Source organism: Salvelinus namaycush, chromosome 3, assembly GCF_016432855.1.
Source record: "Salvelinus namaycush isolate Seneca chromosome 3, SaNama_1.0, whole genome shotgun sequence".
Classification (NCBI taxonomy): domain Eukaryota; kingdom Metazoa; phylum Chordata; class Actinopteri; order Salmoniformes; family Salmonidae; genus Salvelinus; species Salvelinus namaycush.
Genome location: NC_052309.1, coordinates 24,935,690 through 24,957,596, shown reverse-complemented (window position 1 = coordinate 24,957,596; position 21,907 = coordinate 24,935,690). Strand labels below are relative to the sequence as shown.

Genomic DNA, 21,907 nt, shown 5'->3' with positions numbered 1-21,907 from the left:
CTTTGCCTCACTGTGCGTGCAGATGCACTCACAACTGCCTGCTGCCATTCTTGAGCAAGCTCTGTACTGGTGGTGCCCCAGATCAACTTTAGGAGATGGTCCTGGCGCTTGCTGGACTTTCTTGGGCGCCCTGAAGCCTTCTTCACAACAATTGAACCGCTCTCCTTGAAGTTCTTGATGATCCGATAAATGGTTGATTTAGGTGCAATCTTACTGGCAGCAATATCCTTGCCTGTGAAGCCCTTTTTGTGCAAAGCAATGATGACGGCACGTGTTTCCTTGTAGGTAACCATGGCTGACAGAGGAAGAACAATGATTCCAAGCACCACCCTCCTTTTGAAGCTTCCAGTCTGTTATTCGAACTCAATCACCATGACAGAGTGATCTCCAGCCTTGTCCTCGTCAACACTCATACCTGTGTTAACGAGAGAATCACTGACATGTCAGCTGGTCCTTTTGTGGCATGGCTGAAATGCAGTGGAAATGTATTTTGGGGGGATTCAGTTCATTTGCATGGCAAAGAGGGACTTTGCAATTAATTGCAATTCATCTGATCACTTTTCATAACATTCTGGAGTATTTTCAAATTGCCATCATTCAAACTGAGGCAGCAGACTTTGTGAAAATGTATTATCCACAATCCCCCGACCTCAACCCAATTGAGATGAGTTGGACCGCAGAATGAAGGAAAAGCAGCCAACAAGTTTTCAGCATATATGGGAACTCCTTCAAGACTGTTGGAAAACCATTCCAGGTGGAGAGAATTCCAAGAGTGTGCAAAGCTGTCAACAAGGCAAAGGGTGGCTACTTTGAAGAATCTAAAATATATATTTTTTGGTTACTACATGATTCCATATGTGTTATTTCATAGTTTATGTCTTCACTATTATTCTACAATGTAGAAAATAGTAAAAATAAAGAAAAACCCTTGAATAAGGAGGTGTGTCCAATCTTTTGACTGGTACTGTACATGTAGGTATATTTGTCTGTTTGCTCATCTAACTGTACTTTGTAAAAAAATATATCTTTGTTTCTGACCCTTGAACTTGCTCCTCCAGTTGAGTTGTAAGGGGTGGAGGTCCATGTCTGAGACAGCACACACACACCTGCTCAGAGACCTATAAAAGCTGCCTGGTGCTGTGCATCAGCCTCACTTAAAGAGCACCACCACCCCCAGGTAACAGACAGCCAGCCTCACTGAGACTCTCGAAGGGAGGTATGGGGTTTATAAAGAAAGCATAGGATATAGCCAACATTGGAAATTGGAGGAATTGAATGACCAAGCGTAAAGTTGCTGAAAGACAGCAGATATTAATTATTGAAATTAGGTTCTTGGAAAGAAATGTAAGAATTAAATGTTTGCCATTTGAAATATGGATCATATTCATCAAAAGTAATTTAAAGGTTATTATTGTGTTGAACAGTGGCATTTTGTACTCTAAAGTTTGAGTATGAATGTTTGGTGTTAGATTCAAATGTTTTTGGTTGTGTGAAACATTGAATGTTAAGTTGCTTGCTTCTCAATATTTTTATCTGACCCATCCCCCTCTCCCTTTCTCTCTCATCTCCTCTCTCAGTCCCTCACCATAAAGTTTGTCGCTCTTGCACTGACTCTCTTCTTGGCAGTAGGTCAGTATTAGCTCTAATGTTATATGACATAGTACATTGTTTTGTGTAGAGGCCTGAACTCTATAGCTAGCCTAGGTCTCATGCGGTTGTTCCCCCACCAGGCTCCCAGGCCAGGGCCCTGCAGAACAATTCCCCCTCCCAGATGGAGCACATCAAGGCTGCTGCCATGGTGTACGTCACTCATGTGAAGACCCCTGGACAACCTGGAAAGAACCGAATATACCGAGTACAAGTAAGAGACAAAAATATCTCCACTCATAGTTAACTTCTATCAGATTATTCTGTCTTCATGTTTTCTTCCCTACAACCCCTCATCCTTCTTTCCATAATAGCAATGGATTGCTCTGGTCTCTCCCTCATTTTACCCTCCACCTCTCTGTACCCCCAGGATGAAGCTGTCCAAGAGCTTCGACAAGCTGCATGAGTATGCCCAGACTGCTTCCCAGACCCTGGCCCCCTATGGCAATGCCTTCAGCACCCAGTTCCTTGATACCACCAAGCAGGTGCATCAGATGGTGATGGCTGATGTCGAGGACCTCCACACCCAGCTAGAGCCCAAGCGCAAGAAGCTGCAGCAGGTCCTCCAGAAGCACATTAAGGAGTACCGCGAGAAGCTGGAGCCCGTCTTCCAGGAGTACGTCTTCAAGCGCCGCGAGGATATGGACACCTTGAGGGCCAAGCTACAGACCCTGGTTGATGAGATGCGCTCCAAGGTTGAGGAGACCAAGTCCAAGCTGATCCCCATGGTTGAGGATGTCCGCACCAAGCTGACCGAGCGAATGGAGGAGCTGACGCCCCTACGCTGATGAGTACAAGGAGCAGCTTGTGAAGTCCATCTGTGAGGTGAAGATGTCCACATACACCCCTGACCTCCTGACCTCCAAAGCAAGCTGGAGCCCTACTTAGAGGTCCTGAAGAGCAGGGTCATGGACTTCTAAGATACCGTCTTCACGGCCATAAAGGCATAAGAACCTGTGACCCTGGTCATTTAGGACTCCACCTCCCCTCAACTATGTAACACACTAACTGGCAGCCTCCTCGCAACAGCACATTACAACAAGAACGGCTGACACTTGCACAGATACACTAACTGGTGAATGTCTCCACGTAGTGGCCACCTTCACTGTGTGATTCCATCCACATGAACGTGGCCTGTCTCAGTTTCATGCTTGCTATTGCTTGGTGAAAGAAACTTGGTGTGCCTGGGGTGTAATCATTACTCCAAATGAAAACTAGCATTTCTATTGGACAGATTCAGGTAGGTCCTTCCCTGTTTGCTGAACCTGTCCAATAGAAATGCTAGCTTTGCAACTGTTTGGAGTAATGATTACACCTCATATAAACTCATCAAAAGAAGAAACGTCTCTTTTTCAGGACCCTGTCTTTCAAAGATCATTCGTAAAAATCCAAATAACTTCACAGATCTCCATTGTAAAGGGTTTAAACAGTGTTTCCCATGCTTGTTCAATGAACCATAAACAATTAATGAACATGCACCTGTGGAATGGTCATTAAGACACTAACAGCTTACAGACGGTAGGCAATTAAGGTCACAATTATGAAAACTTAGGACACTAAAAAGAGGCCTTCCTACTGACTGAAAAACACCAAAAGAAAGATGCCCAGGGTCCTTGCTCATCTGTGTGAATGTGCTTTAGGCATGCTGCAAGGAGGCACGAGGACTGCAGATGTGGCCAGGGCAATAAATTGCAATGTCCATACTGTGAGACGCCTAAGACAGCGCTACAGGGAGACAGGACGGACAGCTGATCGTCCTCGAAGTGGCAGACCACGTGTAACAACACCTGCACAGGATCGGTACATTTGAACATCACACCTGCGGGACAGGTACAGGACGGCAACAACAACTGCCTGAGTTACACCAGGAACGCACAATTCATCCATCAGTGCTCAGACTGTCCTCAATAGGCTGAGAGAGGCTGGACTGAGGGCTTGTAGGCCTGTTGTAAGGCAGGTCCTCACCAGGCATCACTGGCAACAACATTGCCTATGGGTACAAACCCACTGTCGCTGGATCAGACAGGACTGGCAAAAAGCACCTTTTTTTTTTGTCCGGGGGTTATGGTCTGATTCGTGTTTATCGTAGAAGGAATGAGCGTTACACCGAGGCCTGTACTCTGGAGCGGGATCGATTTGGAGGTGGGGGGTCCGTGATGGTCTGGTGCGGTGTGTCACAGTATCATCGGACTGAGCTTGTTGTCATTGCAGGCAATCTCAACACTGTGCTTTACAGGGAAGACATCCTCCTCCCTCATGTGGTACCCTTCCTGCAGGCTCATCCTGACATGACCCTCCAGCATGACAATGCCACCAGCCATACTGCTCGTTCTGTGTGTGATTTCCTGCAAGACAGGAATGTCAGTGTTCTGCCATGGCCAGCGAAGAGCCCGGATCTCAATCCCATTGAGCACATCTGGGACCTGTTGGATCAGAATGTGAGGGCTAGGGCCATTCCCCCCAGAAATGTCCAGGAACTTGCAGGTGCCTTGGTGGAAGAGTGGGGTAACATCTCACAGCAAGATCTGGCAAATCTGGTGCAGTCCATGAGGAGATGCACTGCAGTGCTTAATGCAGCTGGTGGCCACATCAGATACTGACGGGTTACTTTTGATTTTGACACAACCCTTTGTTCAGGGACACATTATTCAATTTCTGTTTGTCACATGTCTGTGGAACTTGTTCAGTTTATGTCTCACTTGTTGAATATTATGTTCATACAAATATTTACACAAGTTTGCTGAAAATAAACACAGTTGACAGTGAGAGGATGTTTATTTTTTTGTTGAGTTCCTAACATCTTGCTCTCTACTCCAGAGATGACATCTTGTCAGTAAAATGCATAAGGTCTCCAAAATACTGCGGTGATTGTTTTCTTTTATCACAGATGGTAATTAACCATGTTTATTGTCAGGTTAATACAACAGTCAAAATAGTTAATGCCATCTCACTTCTCCATACAGTTGAAGTCAGAAGTTTACATACACTTAGGTTGGAGTCATTAAAACTCGTTTTTCAACCACTCCACAAATTTCTTGTTAACAAACTATAGTTTTGGCAAGTCAGTTAGGACATCTACTTTGTGCATGACACAAGTCATTTTTCCAACAATTGTTTACAGACAGATTTCACTTATAATTCACTGTATCACAATTCCAGTGGGTCAGAAGTTTACATACACTAAATTGACTGTGCCTTTAAACAGCTTGGAAAATTCCAGAAAATGATGTCATGGCTTTAGAAGCTTCTGACAGGCTAATTGACATCATTTGAGTCAATTAGAGGTGTACCTGTGGATGTATTTCAAGGCCTACCTTCAAACTCACTGCCACTTTGCTTGACATCATTGGAAAATCAAGAGAAATCAGGCAAGAACTCAGAAAAAAAATTGTAGACCTCCGCAAGTCTGGTTCATCCTTGGGAGCAATTTCCAAACGCCTTCCAAACGGGACCACACAGCCGTCATACCGCTCAGGAAGGAGACGCGTTCTGTCTCCTAGAGATGAACGTACTTTGGTGCGAAAAGTGCAAATCAATCCCAGAACAACAGCAAAGGACCATGTGAAGATGCTGGAGGAAACCGGTACAAAACTATTTATATCCACAGTAAAACGAGTCCTATATCGACATAACCTGAAAGGCCGCTCAGCAAGGAAGAAGCCACTGCTCCAAAACCGCCATAAAAAAAGCCAGACTACGGTTTGCAACTGCATATGGGGACAAAGATCATACTTTTTGGAGAAATGTCCTCTGGTCTGATGAAACAAAAATAGAACTGTTTGGCCATAATGACCATCGTTATGTTTGGAGGAAAAAGGGGGATGCTTGTAGACAAAGAACACCATCCCAACCGTGAAGCACGGGGGTGGCAGCATCATGTTGTGGGGTTGCTTTGCTGCAGGAGGGGCTGGTGCACTTCACAAAATAGATGGCATCATGATGCAGGAAAATTATGTGGATATATTGGAGCAACATCTCAAGACATCAGTCAGGAAGTTAACGCTTGGTCGTAAATGGGTCTTCCAAATGGACAATGACCCCAAGCATACTTCCAAAGTTGTGGCAAAACGGCTTAAGGACAACAAAGTCAAGGTATTGGAGTTGCCATCACAAAGCCCTGACCTCAGTTCTAAAGAAAATTTGTGGGCAGAACTGAAAAAGTGTGTGTGAGCAAGGAGGCCTACAGACCTGACTCAGTTACACCAGCTCTGTCAGGGGGAATGGGCCAAAATTCCCCTAACTCATTGTGGGAAGGCTACCCGAAACATTTGACCCAAATTAAACAATTTAAAGGCAATGCTACCAAATACTAATTGGAGTGTAAACTTCTGACCCACTGGGAATGTGATGAAAGAAATAAAAGCTGAAATAAATCACTCTATTATTCTGACATTTCACATTAAAATAAAGTGGTGATCTTAACTGACATAAGACAGGGAATTTTTACTAGGATTAAATGTCAGGAATTGTGAAAAACTGAGTTTAAATGTATTTGGCTAAGGTGTATGTAAACTTCCAACTTCAACTGTAAGTATTTCAACATTCTGCTCATTCAAATTGGGCAGTTTTAAGTTCAATTAGTCATACTTCAGTGTGACTTTTAATAAGGCACTTATTAACATAACACTAGTGTATTTTTTTTGCCATAGAAATTATAAAATGTTCAACATAGAATCATGAAAATTAGAAACGAACATACCAAATGCATGGAAGTTAGAAATAACATACTTACAAAATAACATGTCAAAGTTGTTATAATTATGTCAAAGGGTATGAGAAGTATATTTTACAATAAATAAAAAGGCATACATAACAAACATGATATCCCTATGGGTTAACACACAACAGTAATGTGAAAACAAAAAATAAGTTATGGTGCCAGATTATCATTGCAGTTAACAGATGTACTTTTGGTCAGCCTTTAAAAAGGTATTCAATTATTTAGTTAGCTGTATCAATATAGGGATGCATAATATGAAAGACTTCTGTTTATTGTGTCACCTCAGAAAGGTCAGACCCCTTGACTTTTTCAACATTTTGTTACATTACAACCTTATTCTAAAATTGATCAAATTATTGTTTTCTCCTCATCAATCTACACACTACCCCACAATGACAAAGCAAAAGCAAATTGATTTGATTATTTGTGTGCAAAAATATTAAAATAAACTGAAATATTACATTTACATATGTATTCAGACCCTTTACTCAGTACTTTGTCGAAGCACCTTTGGCAGAGATTACAGCCTCAAGTCTTCTTGGTATGAAGCTACAAGCTTGGCACACCTGTGTTTTGGGCGTTTCTCCCATTCTTCTTTCAAGCTCTGTCAGGTTGTATGGGGAGTGTCGCTGCACAGCTATTTTCAGGTCTCTCCAGAGATGTTCAATTGGGTTCAAGTCTGGGCTCTGGCTGGGCCCCTCAAGGACATTCAGAGACTTGTCCCGTAGTCACTCCTGCGTTGTCTTGGCTGTGTGCTTAGGGTCATTGTCCTGTTGGAAGGTGAACCTTCGCCCCAGTCTGAGGTCCTGAGCGCTCAGGAGCAGGTTTTCATCAACGATCTCTCTGTACTTTGCACCGTTCATCGTTCCCTCGATCCTGACTAGTCTCCCAGTCTCTGCCATGCTTCCCCGTAGGGATGTTGCCAGGTTTCCTCCAGAGGTGACGCTTGGTATTCAGGCCAAAGAGTTCAGTCTTGGTTTCATTAGACCTGAGAATCTTGTTTCTCATGGTCAGAGTCCTTTAGGTGCCTTTTGTCAAACTCCAAGCGGGGTGTCATGTGCCTTTTACTGAGGAGTGGCTTCCGTCTGGCCACTTTACCATAAAGGCCTGATTGGTGGAGTGCTGCAGAGATGGTTGTCCTTCTGGAAGGTTCTCCCAAATCTGAAGCTCTTTCAGTGACCATCGGGTTCTTAGTCACCTCTCCCGATTGCTGTTTTGCCGGGTGGCCAGCTCTAGGAAGAGTCTTGGTGGTTCCAAACTTCTTCTATTTAAGAATGATGAAGGCCACTGTGTTCTTGGGGACCTTCAATGCTGCATACATTTTTTGGTACCCTTCCCCAGGTCTGTGCCTCAACACAATCCTGTCTCGGAGCTCTACGGACAATTCCTTCGACCTCACGGCTTGGTTTTTGCACTGACATGCACTGTCAACTGTGGGACCTTGTATAGGCAGTTGTGTGCCTTTCCAAATCATTTCCTATCAATTGAATTTACCACAGGTGGACTTCAATCAAGTTGTAGAAACATTTTAAGGATGATCAATGGAAACAGGATGCACCTGAGCTCAATTTCGAGTCTCATAATAGCAAAGGGTCTGAATACTTAAATAACCTGTTTTCCCTTTGTCATCATGGTGTGTGTCAATTGATGAGGAAACTTGTTTATTTAGTCTATTTTAGCATAAGGCTGTAACGTAACAAAATGTTGAAAAAGTTAAGGGATCTGAATACTGTCTGAATGCACTGTAGGTGAATAGTAATACGTCACCATGTCTGCTCTGTTTTTAGTTGATGTGAATCTTATTCCACCATCTCCTTCTTCCGTTCTGTGACGCTGAACAGAACACTATCAGTGTTCAACTCCTTTTTCCCTTCATGTCTTCTCCTTTCGGTCTTTTTTGCTACTCCTTTCACTTGGCTGGGCAGAAGGGGCAGGTGTTGTTCTTGCTGGACTGTAGCCATACACTGATGCACTGGAACACAGAGGCAAATCATCAGCTTTACATCAGCTAAAGCATAGTTAGGGTTATAGCAAAGTATCATCTGATAGTGTCCATTTAGCAGACACTATTATCCAAAGCGACTTAGTCATGCGTGCATACATTTTACGTATGGGTGGCCCTGAGAATTTAACTCACAGTCCTGGCGTTGTAAGCGCTATGCTCTACCAACTGAGCCATACAGTTTTCAGTAATCTATACGTTTTTAATTCAGTGTAGGACTTACATCCTTATGAACAGTGTGGGCGCAGCTCATGGGGTGCTGGCTGTCTGCTTCCACGTGGTTCTGGCACATCAAGCACAGCTTACGATTACTGGAAGCCACAGGCTGGAGAGAGAGAGAAGCAGCACCTCAGAAATACATGAATTATGTACATTGTCACCCAAGCCTAAAATTCTCAATTGTGCCTTCTGCGGGTTGGTAGTAGTTTGTACCTGTGGGGGCCTTGTCTGGAAGACTTGAGTTACTGCAGGTCTCTGAGGGGGATTTGTGGGTCTCTGAATGGGGCCAGGAGGCCTCTGGATTGGGCCTGGAGGGCGCTGGATTGGGCCTGGAAGACCAGGAACGCCCCTGGCAGCAGAAAGAGGCCTGATGGGCCCTGGAGCCTGTGGAGGATAAAGGTTAGATTAAGATTTAGACTGTGTTGGTGTGTGTGCACACTTATTGTGTATGTGTCTCAGTGTGAGTTTGTGTGATTGTTTTACCGGTTTCTCACTCTGTGCCAGTCTCTGTGCCACCTGCTGTGTGACCTCGTCCATAGACATGCCAGCCATGGTGCCACGGGAATTCTTAATCTGCTGCAGCACTGACATGAGTTGAGTTCTGGAGAGAGAGAGGGACGGAAAGTAGAAAGAGGGAGGTAAATGGAAAGAATGAGACTAGAATCAATATTTATTGATTGTAGTCCGCAAGATCTTTTACTGACTAGTAAATTCAGAGTAAGTGACAGACTTTGAGCTCACCTGTTGCACTGTGGAAATATGTCCCCCAATCTCTTCAGCAGGTTGTCCAGTTTGCCAGCAGCAGGAGGGTTACTGAAAGGCAGGGGCTGGGCGGAGGCCACGGTGGTGGGCAGGGAAACAGGTGGGGTGGCTGGGTGGAGCGGTAGAGCGGAGGTAGGGGGAGTAGAGGAGGGGACAGGTGGGGGAGTTAATCTGGCTGGGGCTATGAAGGCAGCTGGGTGGTGCTGCTGGGGTTGGAAGGGCATCCCCACAGCGTTAGGAGGGCCCATCTGGAAATGTTGAAAGGGGGGGAGGGGTGGAGCGTACATCATCGGACTCATCACCAAGTCCACCTGCAGAGGAATGGTTCCATTAACAACAGATACAGTATCCACATTAATCACTGGCATCGACTGTCTTCGTCAGAATCAACTACACACATGTATCACACACAGACCGTGGGGACTTGGGGTAAGTGTGGTAATGTGACTCCAGGGAGGCTTTCCATCGGTTGGCCCTTTTGCAGCAGGTGAAGGTGCTCCTTGAACTGATTCTGAGCGAGAGAAAGAGAGACAAGTCATGTTCAAAATAGTCATGTTCATAAAGCCTACATTTATCCAGTGAGAGGCAGTGGTCTACCATCCCTCTTGTCCCTCACCTGCAGTCCCGCCAAACTGCTGTGAACAACAGCCACATTGTTCTCCCACTCCAGCCTTTGTTGCATGTGCTGCTGAGAGGGGTCAAATCTGCAGACAGAGGAAACACCAATCACTGAAGCACAGCCTTTATGGGAGAAGCTACAATATGTAGGCTACATCCAGCTTCAGTCATAGAGTCATGCTCAGTATAGTACCTAAGTGTGTTTATGTATTGGTCAGCCTCTTTCAGCCAGTCATCCACCTCAGACATGGTCACATCTCTCTGCATTTCCAGAGCTGCAATCTGTTGAACATAAATCAGAATACAAATCAGGGTTAATCCCTGATTGTCTTCAAATCAAACTCCATGGCGACATGTGGATAGGTGAATCAGAGTGAACATTCAGTGTGATAGGGTTGTGATGGTTGACTGATGTAGAGATGATAAATATGGACAGAAACTGACCTCATCCCGTAGAGCTGTCTGGGTGGCCTCCTCTGACTCTTTCTGTAGCCGCTCCATCTCAGTGTTCAAGTCTGCTAGCTCCCGCTCCCACATAAGCCTATAGATGAGCACAGTAGGTGTGTTGTATAGCATTATATTGTGGACAAGATGTGTTGTGTAGCATGATAATGTATATGATATGTTGTCTATGGTTAGGTTATATGAAGTGTAGGAGTGTGGCTCAGTAGTCTTACTTTTCCTGGTTCTGCTCCTCTATCAGCAAAGCCAGCTTCCTGGTGGTCTCCTTCAGCTCCTGAGACAGTCTGGTAGAGGGACAGACAGAGGAACATGGCTGACAGGACATCTTGTCACAGCCTACCGTCTGTCCCACACCTCAAAGGGCTTTCCCCAATTTCTCCTTTTCCACCTTCTTCTCAATATCTCTACCTGTTCCTCTCCTCCTCCATTTTGATTTTCTCCGCACTGAGGTCTTGCTTCTTGACTGCAAAGTTCTTGCGGGTGGTCTTGCAGCAGTTCAGCTGAAGCTTCACACGCAGAGACTCAATTTTGTCCAGCAGCACCTGAAAATATTGTCACTCGCAGTTAATTAGTCCAAAGATGTACAACATCTCAAGCTGATGAAAAGACACAAGTAGGCCTGTACGTAGCCTACAGCACAGAGATGTGTGTTTGAACACAGACCTGCTGCTGGTGGATCCCCTCATCTTTCTTCTGAACCAGGCTGTCTACGAGGTTGCCATGATCAGCCTCCTCCTCCTGCTGCTGCTTCATCAGCTCCTCATATTGCAGGGCAAGGTGAGTGCTGTACTCATCCACTGACCGCTAGAGAGAGAGAGAGAAATAGGAAGGGAAGGAGGAAATGTTGGAGAAAGATAGGGGAAAATGTAACCACAGAATAAGTATGAAAGAGGTTGTTAACTTGTGTCATGCACATGTACAGATATATATGTTGTGTGTGAGTTACCCCACTGATTCACCATACCCCAGTCATGCCCCCAGAGTGAACACATTACCATCAGTGACTCCCAATCCTGATCTGTGTTAACATCTTTGTCTGCTGTCCAGGCATCTGTCTGCAAGAGACACAACACATACGATTACTTTCTGTCACATGCCCACAATTGTTTGGGAAATTACTGCTGTCCTATACAAACTCATTCTACCTGGACGCCTTGCTTCTTCGAGTGAGTGCCATGGTGTCCATCCCCTGGGGCCAGATTTTCCAGCTCCCCTATAGATCCCGAGGTGCAGCCTGGATCTGACCATGGGTTGGACTGGTTGGACCAGGGGTTGTATTGCTGCTCAGGGTTTCCCGTGGCGGAGGTTTCGCTGGGGGGCACAGAATTGTTTTTTGCTAGGATAAATAATTCGTTAGGTAGGCGTACTCAGCTGATATAACAGCGTGTAATCACCCACCCCACATAACAAACAAAAGCTCCCAAGATAACAGTCACCGGACTTACCGCGCCATGTCCTCCTCGAGCGCCAATCCCCAGTCCATAACGTTAGTTAGCTAGTTTCTATGACTATAAATTGAAATTAAACAGCGGTAAACGTGTTGGGAAACTGTAGCTTAAATGACAAGGTGCATTATTAGTAATCAAAAACGGAAAATGAAGATGTTGAGTTGTGTGATACCTCATCGACAAACCACGTTAGAAAATTATAAACATTACACGTTTGCTGACATACACTTCCGGGTAAGCTCGCGCAGCAGTGTTGCCATGTTCGCGATTTTCCTGTCATTGGACAACACTGAAAACAATGTCGCGGGTTAAAATGTATTGGTCGCGGGTTTTTGGACTATTTCTAAATTGCACCGCAGCCGCCAAGACATTTCTCTTAAAAAATATATATACATTTCACGTAAAACACAAAATAATGCATGCAGAGAAGAATTAGGCCGATCCCCGCTAATTATCAAAATCCAGAAAAGAGCCGTTAAATTCTACAACCACCTTAAGGGAAGCAATTCCCAAACCTTCCCTAACAAAGCCATCACCCACAGAGAACTGGAGAAGAGCCCCCTAAGCAAGCTGGTCCTGGGCTCTGTTCACAAACACAAAAAAAGAGCCCCAGGACAGCAACCCAATTTGACCCAACCAAATCATGAGAAAACAAAAAGATAATTACTTGAGACATTGGAAAGAATTTACAAAAAAACAGAGCTATTTGGCCCTAAACAGAGAGTAAACAGTGGCAGAATACCTGACCACTGTGGACTGACCCAAAATTAAGGAAATCTTTGACTATTGAGAAAGGCCACCGAAGGCAAATCAAATAAAATTGTATTTGTTACATGCGCCGAATACAACAGGTGTACTGTAGACCTTACCATGAAATGCTTACTTACAAGCCCTTAACTAACAATATAGTTCAAGAAATAGAGTTAATAAAATATTTATTAAATAAACAAAAGTTTTAAAAATCCAATCAATCAAAAGGTAACACAATAAATGTACATAACAATAACGAGGCTATATACAGGGGATACCGGTACCGAGTCAATGTGCAGGGGTACAGGTTAGTCAAGGTAATGTGTAAAGTGACTATGCATAGATAATAAACAGTGAGTAGCAGCAGTGTAAAAACAAAGTGGGGGGGGGACTTCCTAACCTCCTGCCAAATGTATGACCATATTAGACACATATTTCCCTCAGATTACACAGACCCAGAAAGAATTTGAAAACAAATCCATATTTGATAAACTCGCATTTCTATTGTGTGAAATACCAGTGTGCAATCACAGCAGAAAGATTTGTGACCTGTTGCCAAAAGAAAAGGGCAACCAGTGAAGAACAAACACCATTGTAAATACAACCTATATTTGTGTTTATTTATTTCCCTTTTGTACTTTTCCCCTTTCATACTACTATTTGCACATCATTACAACACTGTATATAGACATAATATGAGATTTGAAATGTATTTATTATTTTGGAACTTTTGCAAGTGTAATGTTTACTGTAAATGTTTCATTGTTTATTTCACTTTTGTTTATTATCTATTTCACTTGCTTTGGCAATGTAAACATATGTTTCCCATGCCAATAAAGCCCCTTAAATTGAATTGAAATTGAGGGTGTGAGTGGTGGGGAGGGCCGGAAAGGGTGTGTGTGTGTGTGTGTGTGTGTGTGTGTGTGTGTGTGTGTGTGTGTGTGTGTGTGTTGTGTTGTGAGCTATACAGTTATTGGCTGATTCACGTGAGCGAGAAGGATGAGAGCAGCAAGCGCGCACGTTGACTACTTTTTACCAGTTGTAGGTAAGCCTATAACTTCAGTTTATTGTTGTTGTAGCCTTATTGCTTAAACAAGTTAAATCGACATCAATTGAATGCTCTGGCGAGTTTAATAAGGGCGCCATGTAATAGCTTGCAATAATTATTATTTTGAGGAAACTCGAATTTAGCTTCAAACGTCGTTACTATGATATTCCTTCTTAATTGGCTCGATAACGTTATGGAAAAAGGCTTTATTGTATAGATACGGCAACTCCTCTCTTGCTGTGACAAAACAAATTGGGCTAGTTTTCAGGCCTTTTGGGTGGGTTTTGAATGGTCATTGGGCAATTTTTTTTAGCTTGACCTGGCAACCCTGCTCCGCATTGTTACAACATTTGGGAGGCACATGGCGATGTGGTACAGAGCTAGATTTGTCCTCTGCACATCTCTGGAGGCTTCACACCCTTCATATGGAGCCTCCGACCACATTTTAGTCTAGGCCTCCGCAATGGATTAGTTCACTGAGATGGGCGCAAATATACAGTACCAGTCAAAAGTTTGGACACACCTACTCATATCGAAGGTCGAGAGCCAATGCGTCCTCCGAAACACAACCCAACCAAGCCGCAGTGCTACTTGACACAATGCCTACTTAACCCGGAAGTCAGCCGCACCAACGTGTCGGAGGAAACACTGCACCTGGCGACCGTGTCAGCGTGCACTGCGCCCGGCCCGCCACAGGAGTCGCTAGTGCGCGATGGGACAAGGACATCCCTGCCTGCCAAACCCTCCCCTAACCCGGACGACGCTGGACAAATTGTGTACCGCTCCATGGGTCTCCCGGTCGCGGCCAGTTGCGACAGAGCCTGGACTCGAATCCAGAATCTCTAGTGGCACTGCAAATAAAACAATCTCGGTCGACCAACAGCCAACAAATCGAATAATTGGGGTCTGCCCTAACACTTTTCAAAGCGCTGGTAGTGTGTTCAGATTTCGATCACCTGAAGCAAGCGCAGAACCATGTAAATACGTGCACAATCTCGGCATGTATGCATGCGTCTCATGCATGTTTTTTTAATCTTGTGCGCATGCTTCAGGTGATAGAAATCTGAACGCACTACCATCGTTTTGAAAAGTGAATGTAATTATACTTTCCTGTATATAGTCTCACATTACTACCACCAAAATGACCATCTGCACAGACAGACAACTGGTAAATAATGTTTTGCCACAGAAGCAGTATGTCCCGCCTCCTTTAATCCCTACATGACTGACAGCTGTATGTTCCAATTGTCATGATGTTGTAAATTATGTTTTTTTTGTCTGTTGGTTTGTCAGTTCTCTTGTATGGCCCCGGCATGGACACCTACATGTGATCTGTACTGGAGATAAACAACAACTAAAGTGTTTTATAAACTTGGTGGTTCGAACCCTGAATGCTGATTGGCTGACAAATATGACAAAACATTTATTTTTATTGCTCTAATTACGTTGGTAACCAGTTTATAATAGCAATAAGGCACCTCGGGGGTTTGTGATATATGGTCAATATATCACTGCTAAGGGCTGTATCCAGGCACTCCGCGTTGCTTCGTGCTTAAGAACAGCCCTTAGCCCTGGTATATTGGCCCTATACCACACCCCCTTGGGCCTTATTGCTTAAATACAATAAACACCCTGAAGAGAGAAGATTGTCGTGGACCTTTTTGTGTGTGTGTGCAGCTAATGTTAGAGTTTGTGAGGATCTGTGTTTATTGCACTATAACCCAATACTATAACACGTGATTGAATATTAGCAACTGTTGGTCTGGGTTCCTGTGTGTGTGCTGGAAGTAACATTTTGCCCCAGATAAGTGTGCTGAGAAGCTGTGGTTAACCTTGAGCGAGAACAGTATGCTATCTATGCAGGTGCAAATAGCTCAAACAATGTTACAGAACTGTCTGGCCCCAGTCTCTAGGGTGTGGAAGCGTAATCTACACAGCAACAGCGCCGGACACCAAGGAGCGCCAAGAGGCTGGGACCAGCCTGAGCGCCGGCGATAGGCTGAGCAAGTTTAAACCACGCTCAGCCTCTACTGTGATAGGCCAACAGACGGGTTGGAACTACGTCTATCACAGTATAAGAACAGCTGTTTACTTACCTCCTGCCAGTTATCTGTTCTACCCTGCGAGGTGTTACAGTGAACCCGTATATACGAAAAATGCATTTACCATTTATCGCTTGAGTTTAATAAAAATACTTAAAGTATATTCGGTGACTCTGAATCACATTTTGTCCTGATACCAGATTTGAATTGAGGCAAATCCCTTATAAGTTACTTGCGTTTCACTTTTTGCAAGTCCTTGCTAGAAAGCTAGCATGTTAGCTAACTAGCTCACCCCTGTCCTGTGCAGTTAGTCTGCTCCACGTGGTAATTCCATGGGCGAGTGTCTCATTTCAGCACCAAGCTTTTTTAGCCTCATGCTAGTTTGTTGTAATTTATTTCAGCTGCTTACTATATATTGAGGACTAATCTGATTTAAGGTGAGTTGTTTATTTAGCCACATTATAACTGCATTTTTGACTTGTGGGTGATGCTTATAGATACTGTTGATAATGGGATATGGAGCAGGGCGAGCCGGTCAAGGATCGATTCAGACAAGGTGGTAAATTGTATGACAAGCAACAGTTTAATTTAAGAGTAAAGATATCTGGTACAAGCGTATACGGACTCGTTCATTCAGCTCATAAGGAACCTCCAGAAAGAGCCCAGATAACAGAGTGCATAGACATTTTATACAGCACAGAAAGTAGGTTGAGTCTGGAAGTTCTGGTCCTCTGGTTGGTTCTGGACAGGTTGTTGTCTTCTCAGATTGGTCCTGATGAGCTGGGCGTCATCCTTCTGAGTCTTGCAGCAAAAGTTCTTTGTTACCAAATGTTCAACTAAGCAGGAGATTTTGTGTGTGCGTAGATGTTCCCATTTTAATCAGTGTTTATGAAAGGTTTATGTCAGCCCTCTGTCCTTGGGTATGTGTGTGTCTTATTATCTCGTGAAATGCAGACCCAAGCACCCTTTTCTTATCAGTGTTTATGAAAGGTCTGTGCCAGCCCTCTGTCCTTGGGTGTGTGTGGTTCTCAGTATCTGCTTATGAGTTTGTGAGAAACCCTGTTTTGAAAGAAGTTAGTTATAACAACGTAATAGCAATATGCTTGTGTTATTTTAAATGGTATTTATTACAATACATATTGTGGCCATTGCATCGGCAGCTAGCTAGTCTAGCTAACTGTGTTTCCCACTCCCTTTATCACCAGTTGATTTTGGCGGGCTTTTAAGACTGCTCCTAGAACATGACAACATAATATAGTGACTAGCTGGAATTCTGAGTGTATTTTACTGACTAATTAGGCCGTCAATATTTCGGGACAGTGAATGTGAGTTGAATAGTCTGTTTGCTGTAGTTTGGGACCTGCTTCAAGTAATATCAGACAAGTTGTGGTCATGATCCAATATTTTCATAATATACTTAGAAATTAGCATTGCAGGAGTATTGGTGAAAATGTTTGTAGTCATCCTTATATAATGTGTCATGATTGAAATACAAATGTAATGCTTTTTCATCCATGTTGGCCTTATCTCGTACCATTAACTGCTTTCAGACCTAGTCATGCTGATCAGGGTGATATTCAATGGTGAACAAAAATATGTGAAGATCATTGACCTGACACTTGAAAATCTTTTGATGGGAGGTATATTTTTAATTGGAAATAATTGGAAATAAATGTATTGTTTTCATACCAGTCAGTCTGATTACTCTTACCATTATGATTGCAATTATAATTGTAGGTTGTTTTAATGTTTGTCATGGCTTTCCTGAAATTTGAGATCCCACTTACTAGTTTATCAGAGGCAAAGCTGTGTGAAGGGTCTGGAACTGAAGTTGATGGGGATGTGTTTGAGGAGGTGGTGACACGGCCAGACCTTGTGTTTTCAAGCTCACGCTGACCAATGATGCTAAAGGTATGTGCTGGTTTTCAAGTTTTGGTTACTTGTGGCATCACTTTCAATATAACCATACATTTGACATGCCTGTATTGTCATCTTTGTGTATTTAAGAATCTTCCCTGATGAGTCCTGTCTCTGCCAGTTCTGTGATGGGTGGTTCAGACCATGAGTCAGTTGATACAATCATATTGAGCGAGGATGGAAGCCCCTCACGAAAGCGTCAAAGATATGACGAAGCAAAACATTTACGTTTGTAATTCATTCTTCAATTTAAGTGGCATCAAATGGATTTTTCACTGCTGTTTTTTTTTTACAGCTAATAGAGAGCATACTGAAGAAAAGGCCTGGTGGAGAGGTTGTCATCAAGGAATACACTCCAAAACTAAAAGCCTGACTGACTGCACTAGACTAAAGATAATCAACATTCTTGTTTCGGCGATGACGGCGACTCATGGGTAAGTTTAAAGGAAAGATTCATAATGAAAATTGTTGAGCATTACTTACTCCTATATCTGCTGAATGTTAAAAATGACTTCTGTATCAGTGTCTCAGTCACATAATTGGTTAGGCTACAGCTGACCATCCACTGCTATTGGTAGAAGATTTTTCTTGTATCAAACTCAATGAGCATGATACTGATTCAAAAATCACTCCTAATATTTAGCTGACTGGGGACCAATGCTGCTTGTGGAGATTCTAATTGCCGCCTAAACATAACATTATATTCTTGTCAGGACATCACCACTGCGTGAGAGAAACGTTTGCACAAGGCATCATCTCCTTGTTCCCATACCTGAAGGATCCCTACACCACAAATGGATATGTAAGTATACATTACAACTGATTACAACTGGTACGGTACCTGAGCAAATGGGACTTGGTTATTTGTTTTTTCAAGATTAGTAACCATGTTCATTTTCTTAAGGAACATTATTACGACCCTAATAGTGGAGAAGGGTACCTCTCGTATAGAATCAAAACCATTCAGAGGAATTTGGCTTCATCAGAGAAACGGCCCACTCAACTATACTCTGGAGGGCCAACTGCTTAGAGGGAGTTCAGTCCATCCACTTTGGCTACCCTGAGTGAAGACCAGTGCAGAGAGGCCATTTCTCTTATGAAGCATTCTTCTGATGAAAAAACTGCCAAACAGAAGATGAAATTGACCTTTGAGTATAGGAAGATGACCTACGACCCTAGTAAATGCTCCACCATCCTAACTGAATTTCCACGCTTTCTTGATGTGAAGGGCTTGTTGTTCTTGATGTGAATTACTTTTTTTTAAACAGTTATAAGTTGTATAAATTGAGTTTAATGTCCAGATGCCAATTCAGGTTGGCCAGTAATAGTAGTTCAATGAATGTGTAGGCTGGTGATTTACTCAAACTCTGTTTTTGGAGGTTAAAGTGGAATGTTTTTGTCTTTTTTGTTTCAGATTGAGAAGGATTTTGTGCTGCTGTTTGGAGAGGGAACATCAGTCAAGTTTTTGGAGAGGTGGCCAACTACATTCAAGCAAAATATCATCCTTCTAAGCAAGACCCTAAGCAAGGCAGAATCTGCAGTTGATGAGGGAGCTGAGGGGGATGAGGGAGCTGACACGAATGCTGATGGTTAGATGATCATGATTTATCATTTATTTTTCAAATAACTCTGAAATGGTAACGTCACTGATGGAATAACCATTTTAATCAGGATCTCTGTTTAGGATGGGACGGTGACCTTTCCTCCATCCTTCCCCTGCTCCATTTGACTCCTCCTTTATCACAAGGCCGCAAAAGACCAGGCAAGATGTCTGCATCCCAAGCTGAACAGCATCTTGTGATATTCCAAAAGGTTTGTATTGGCATTCTTATTCATGGACAGTGCTGCAGCCGATATGACGAACTAATGATGGTGTTCGTTTTTGTCGTCTTCCGGCAGGAACCAGTATCCAGGAGCACCTTGATGCGATTGACCAGAACCGCCAACCATATCTTCTTGCAGTCGGGACCAGGAAGAGCGGTATCGATACTTACTTCATCATCCTGGACAAGCGAGCCTTGCCGTGCAAGTCAACGAGCACTCTTGGTGCTTTCGATGAGCTTTTCAAGACTCACTTTGTTTTTGGTACTGCTTACAATACAATGCTGCGCAACATGTACACCTTCATACAGACAACTGTGTACAACATAGACATTGGTAAGGTTAAGGAAACTCCAAGGGTTGCTGAGCTCAGAGCTTTGTTAAAGATGGAGTTTACTTTGATTTGGAAGTTGGACTATATATGAAGAGACATCTCTTTTCTAAAGAGAAAAATGCATTGCAAATTCAACTGTTATGATGACTTTGAGACTGCTAATCCATTGGGATCAAAAAAGGGTATTCACAAGTTGGGAGGTATATACTTTACTTTGAGAAATGTTACCCCAAAGTTTAATTCAATTTTGGTAAATATTCACTTGTGCACTCTTCCACACCCAGGACCTTAAAACTTATGGATTTGATTCCATTCTTGAGCCAATAGTAAGTGATTTGAAAGTGCTTGAGACTGAGGGTATTGAAGTTCCCTTCTTCAGTGGTCGTATACATGGCAGTATTGTCCAAGTAACTGGAGATAATCTTGGTATACGTTGCCTGTTTGGTTTTGTGGAATCATTTAGTGCTTGTTATTGTTGCTGTTTTTGCCTCACTGAGAAAGTGGCTTTTCAAACTGTGTTTTCTGAGGATGACCCAAGAGTGACTTTATGAACAAAACACATGCACTCAGACCATTGTCAAACTATTCAGTCAAACCCAACACTACCTCATGTGTACGGTGTGAAGCATGCTTGCTTATTGAACTCTCTGCAGTACTTCAAATACTACAGACACATTTTCTGTTGATATAATGCATGACATTTTAGGAGTTGCATAATTTGAGGTAACTTGTGTTACAGTATATACAAGCCAACTTTGTGACTGCTAAAGATGTGTACGGTAGAGTTCATTCATTTAACTATGGCTACACAGAGAGGAGGAATCGTCCACCTGCACTCAAATTGGATGATGGGAGCAATGATTTGGGTATAAATGCTATTCAGTCTTGGTGTCTTTTCTGTAATTTGCCATTGATGTTTGGTGATCTGGTACAAAAAGATGATAAATACTGGCAGCTGCTTCTGTTACTACTACAAATAGTAAATATTGTGTTTTCTCCTATACTAACAGAGGGCATGACTATCTATCTGAAGCACTTAATTGCTGAACATCATAGGCTTTTCATGTATTTGTTTCCTGACAGAATGTCCTCTTCTCCAGTCAATTAGCACGGAAAGCTAGCAAAGTGGCGCTAAGCTCTCCTTCGTGAACAAACGCAGACAACGCAACACGCCTAACGTCCCGAAGAAATTTCAATAATCTAATAAAACTATATTGAAAAAACATACTTTACGATGATATTGTCACATGTATCAAATAAAATCAAAGCCGGAGATATTAGTCGTCTATAACGACCGCTGTACAGAAGGCAAAACCAGGTCCCTTCACGCGCTCTCCAGAAAACAGGAAACTAACAGAGGGCATGACTATCTATCTGAAGCACTTAATTGCTGAACATCATAGGCTTTTCATGTATTTGTTTCCTGACAGAAATCTGTTACCGAAACACCACTTCATGATACATTATCCTCGTTGTATAAGGAATATTGGGCCCATTCTTCATTCGTGGTGTATGCACTACAAGGCAAAACATAATTTCTTTAAAAAGCAACTGAAGAGTTTTAAGAATGTCACTATGACCTTAGCCAAGAAACACCAAAATTACATGGCATATATTTTGGGAAACGTTCAGCCAGGATAGACTAGCTATCAGTCTAGGAAAGATGTCAAGGCTCAATGACCTGAATGAAAGCCATGAGTTTGCTGCCAAGTTGAATGTCTCAGTGCTCACAAATGTTTTGTCAGTTAAATGGGTAAAGCACCATGGTACAGAATATCGTCTTGATTTGGTCATATGTGGTGAAGTAGTCATTGAAGTGCCAGTATTTTACCAAATTAAGGCTATTGTTCTGAAAGAGGAAAATGTTTTTTTGGTTGGGTCAGCTCTTGAAACCTTATGTTTTGTTGATCTTTTACATGCATTTGAAGTTGTTTTGAAGCGAAGTCCACCATGCAAGGTATTTCATGGAAATTACATCATGTACCACAAACCTTTTGATTTGCTCATGTCAAATGGAGCAAGGGATTTTTTTTGACTACATTGTCCCCACCTGTCACTTGATAACAGTTTAAGCCAGGGCTGATACTTATGGTTAGGTTGTGAGAAACATATTTGTT

At 43.0% G+C, this 21,907-nt stretch overlaps 1 protein-coding gene and 1 pseudogene across 1 annotated transcript; one reads left to right on the top strand and one right to left on the bottom strand.

Moving 5' to 3' along the window:
* The first annotated feature begins 1,451 nt into the window (after window positions 1-1,451).
* Window positions 1,452-2,567, top strand: LOC120043738 (annotated as a pseudogene).
* A 5,338-nt stretch (window positions 2,568-7,905) lies between these two features.
* LOC120045107 (RING finger protein 214-like) lies at window positions 7,906-12,100 on the bottom strand. Its single transcript, XM_038989991.1, has 15 exons — window positions 11,876-12,100; window positions 11,576-11,741; window positions 11,426-11,485; window positions 11,094-11,234; window positions 10,839-10,972; window positions 10,646-10,714; window positions 10,413-10,509; window positions 10,162-10,250; window positions 9,967-10,054; window positions 9,766-9,861; window positions 9,330-9,661; window positions 9,072-9,189; window positions 8,802-8,972; window positions 8,593-8,694; window positions 7,906-8,339 (listed from the first exon to the last, which is right to left on the bottom strand). Exons 1-15 carry the CDS (start codon window positions 11,911-11,913, stop codon window positions 8,277-8,279), a joined length of 1,764 nt encoding a protein of 587 aa, XP_038845919.1. The 5' UTR covers window positions 11,914-12,100; the 3' UTR covers window positions 7,906-8,276.
* Window positions 12,101-21,907: the final 9,807 nt, after the last annotated feature.

Coding starts and splice junctions, on each gene's coding strand:
- LOC120045107 (XM_038989991.1), bottom strand. CDS start 11,913: ATGGACTGGGGATTGGCGCTCGAGGAGGACATGGCGCG. Junction 10,973..11,093: donor AGGGGATCCACCAGCAGCAG/GTCTGTGTTCAA, acceptor CAATATTTTCAG/GTGCTGCTGGACAAAATTGA. Junction 8,973..9,071: donor TGGCACAGAGTGAGAAACCG/GTAAAACAATCA, acceptor TATCCTCCACAG/GCTCCAGGGCCCATCAGGCC.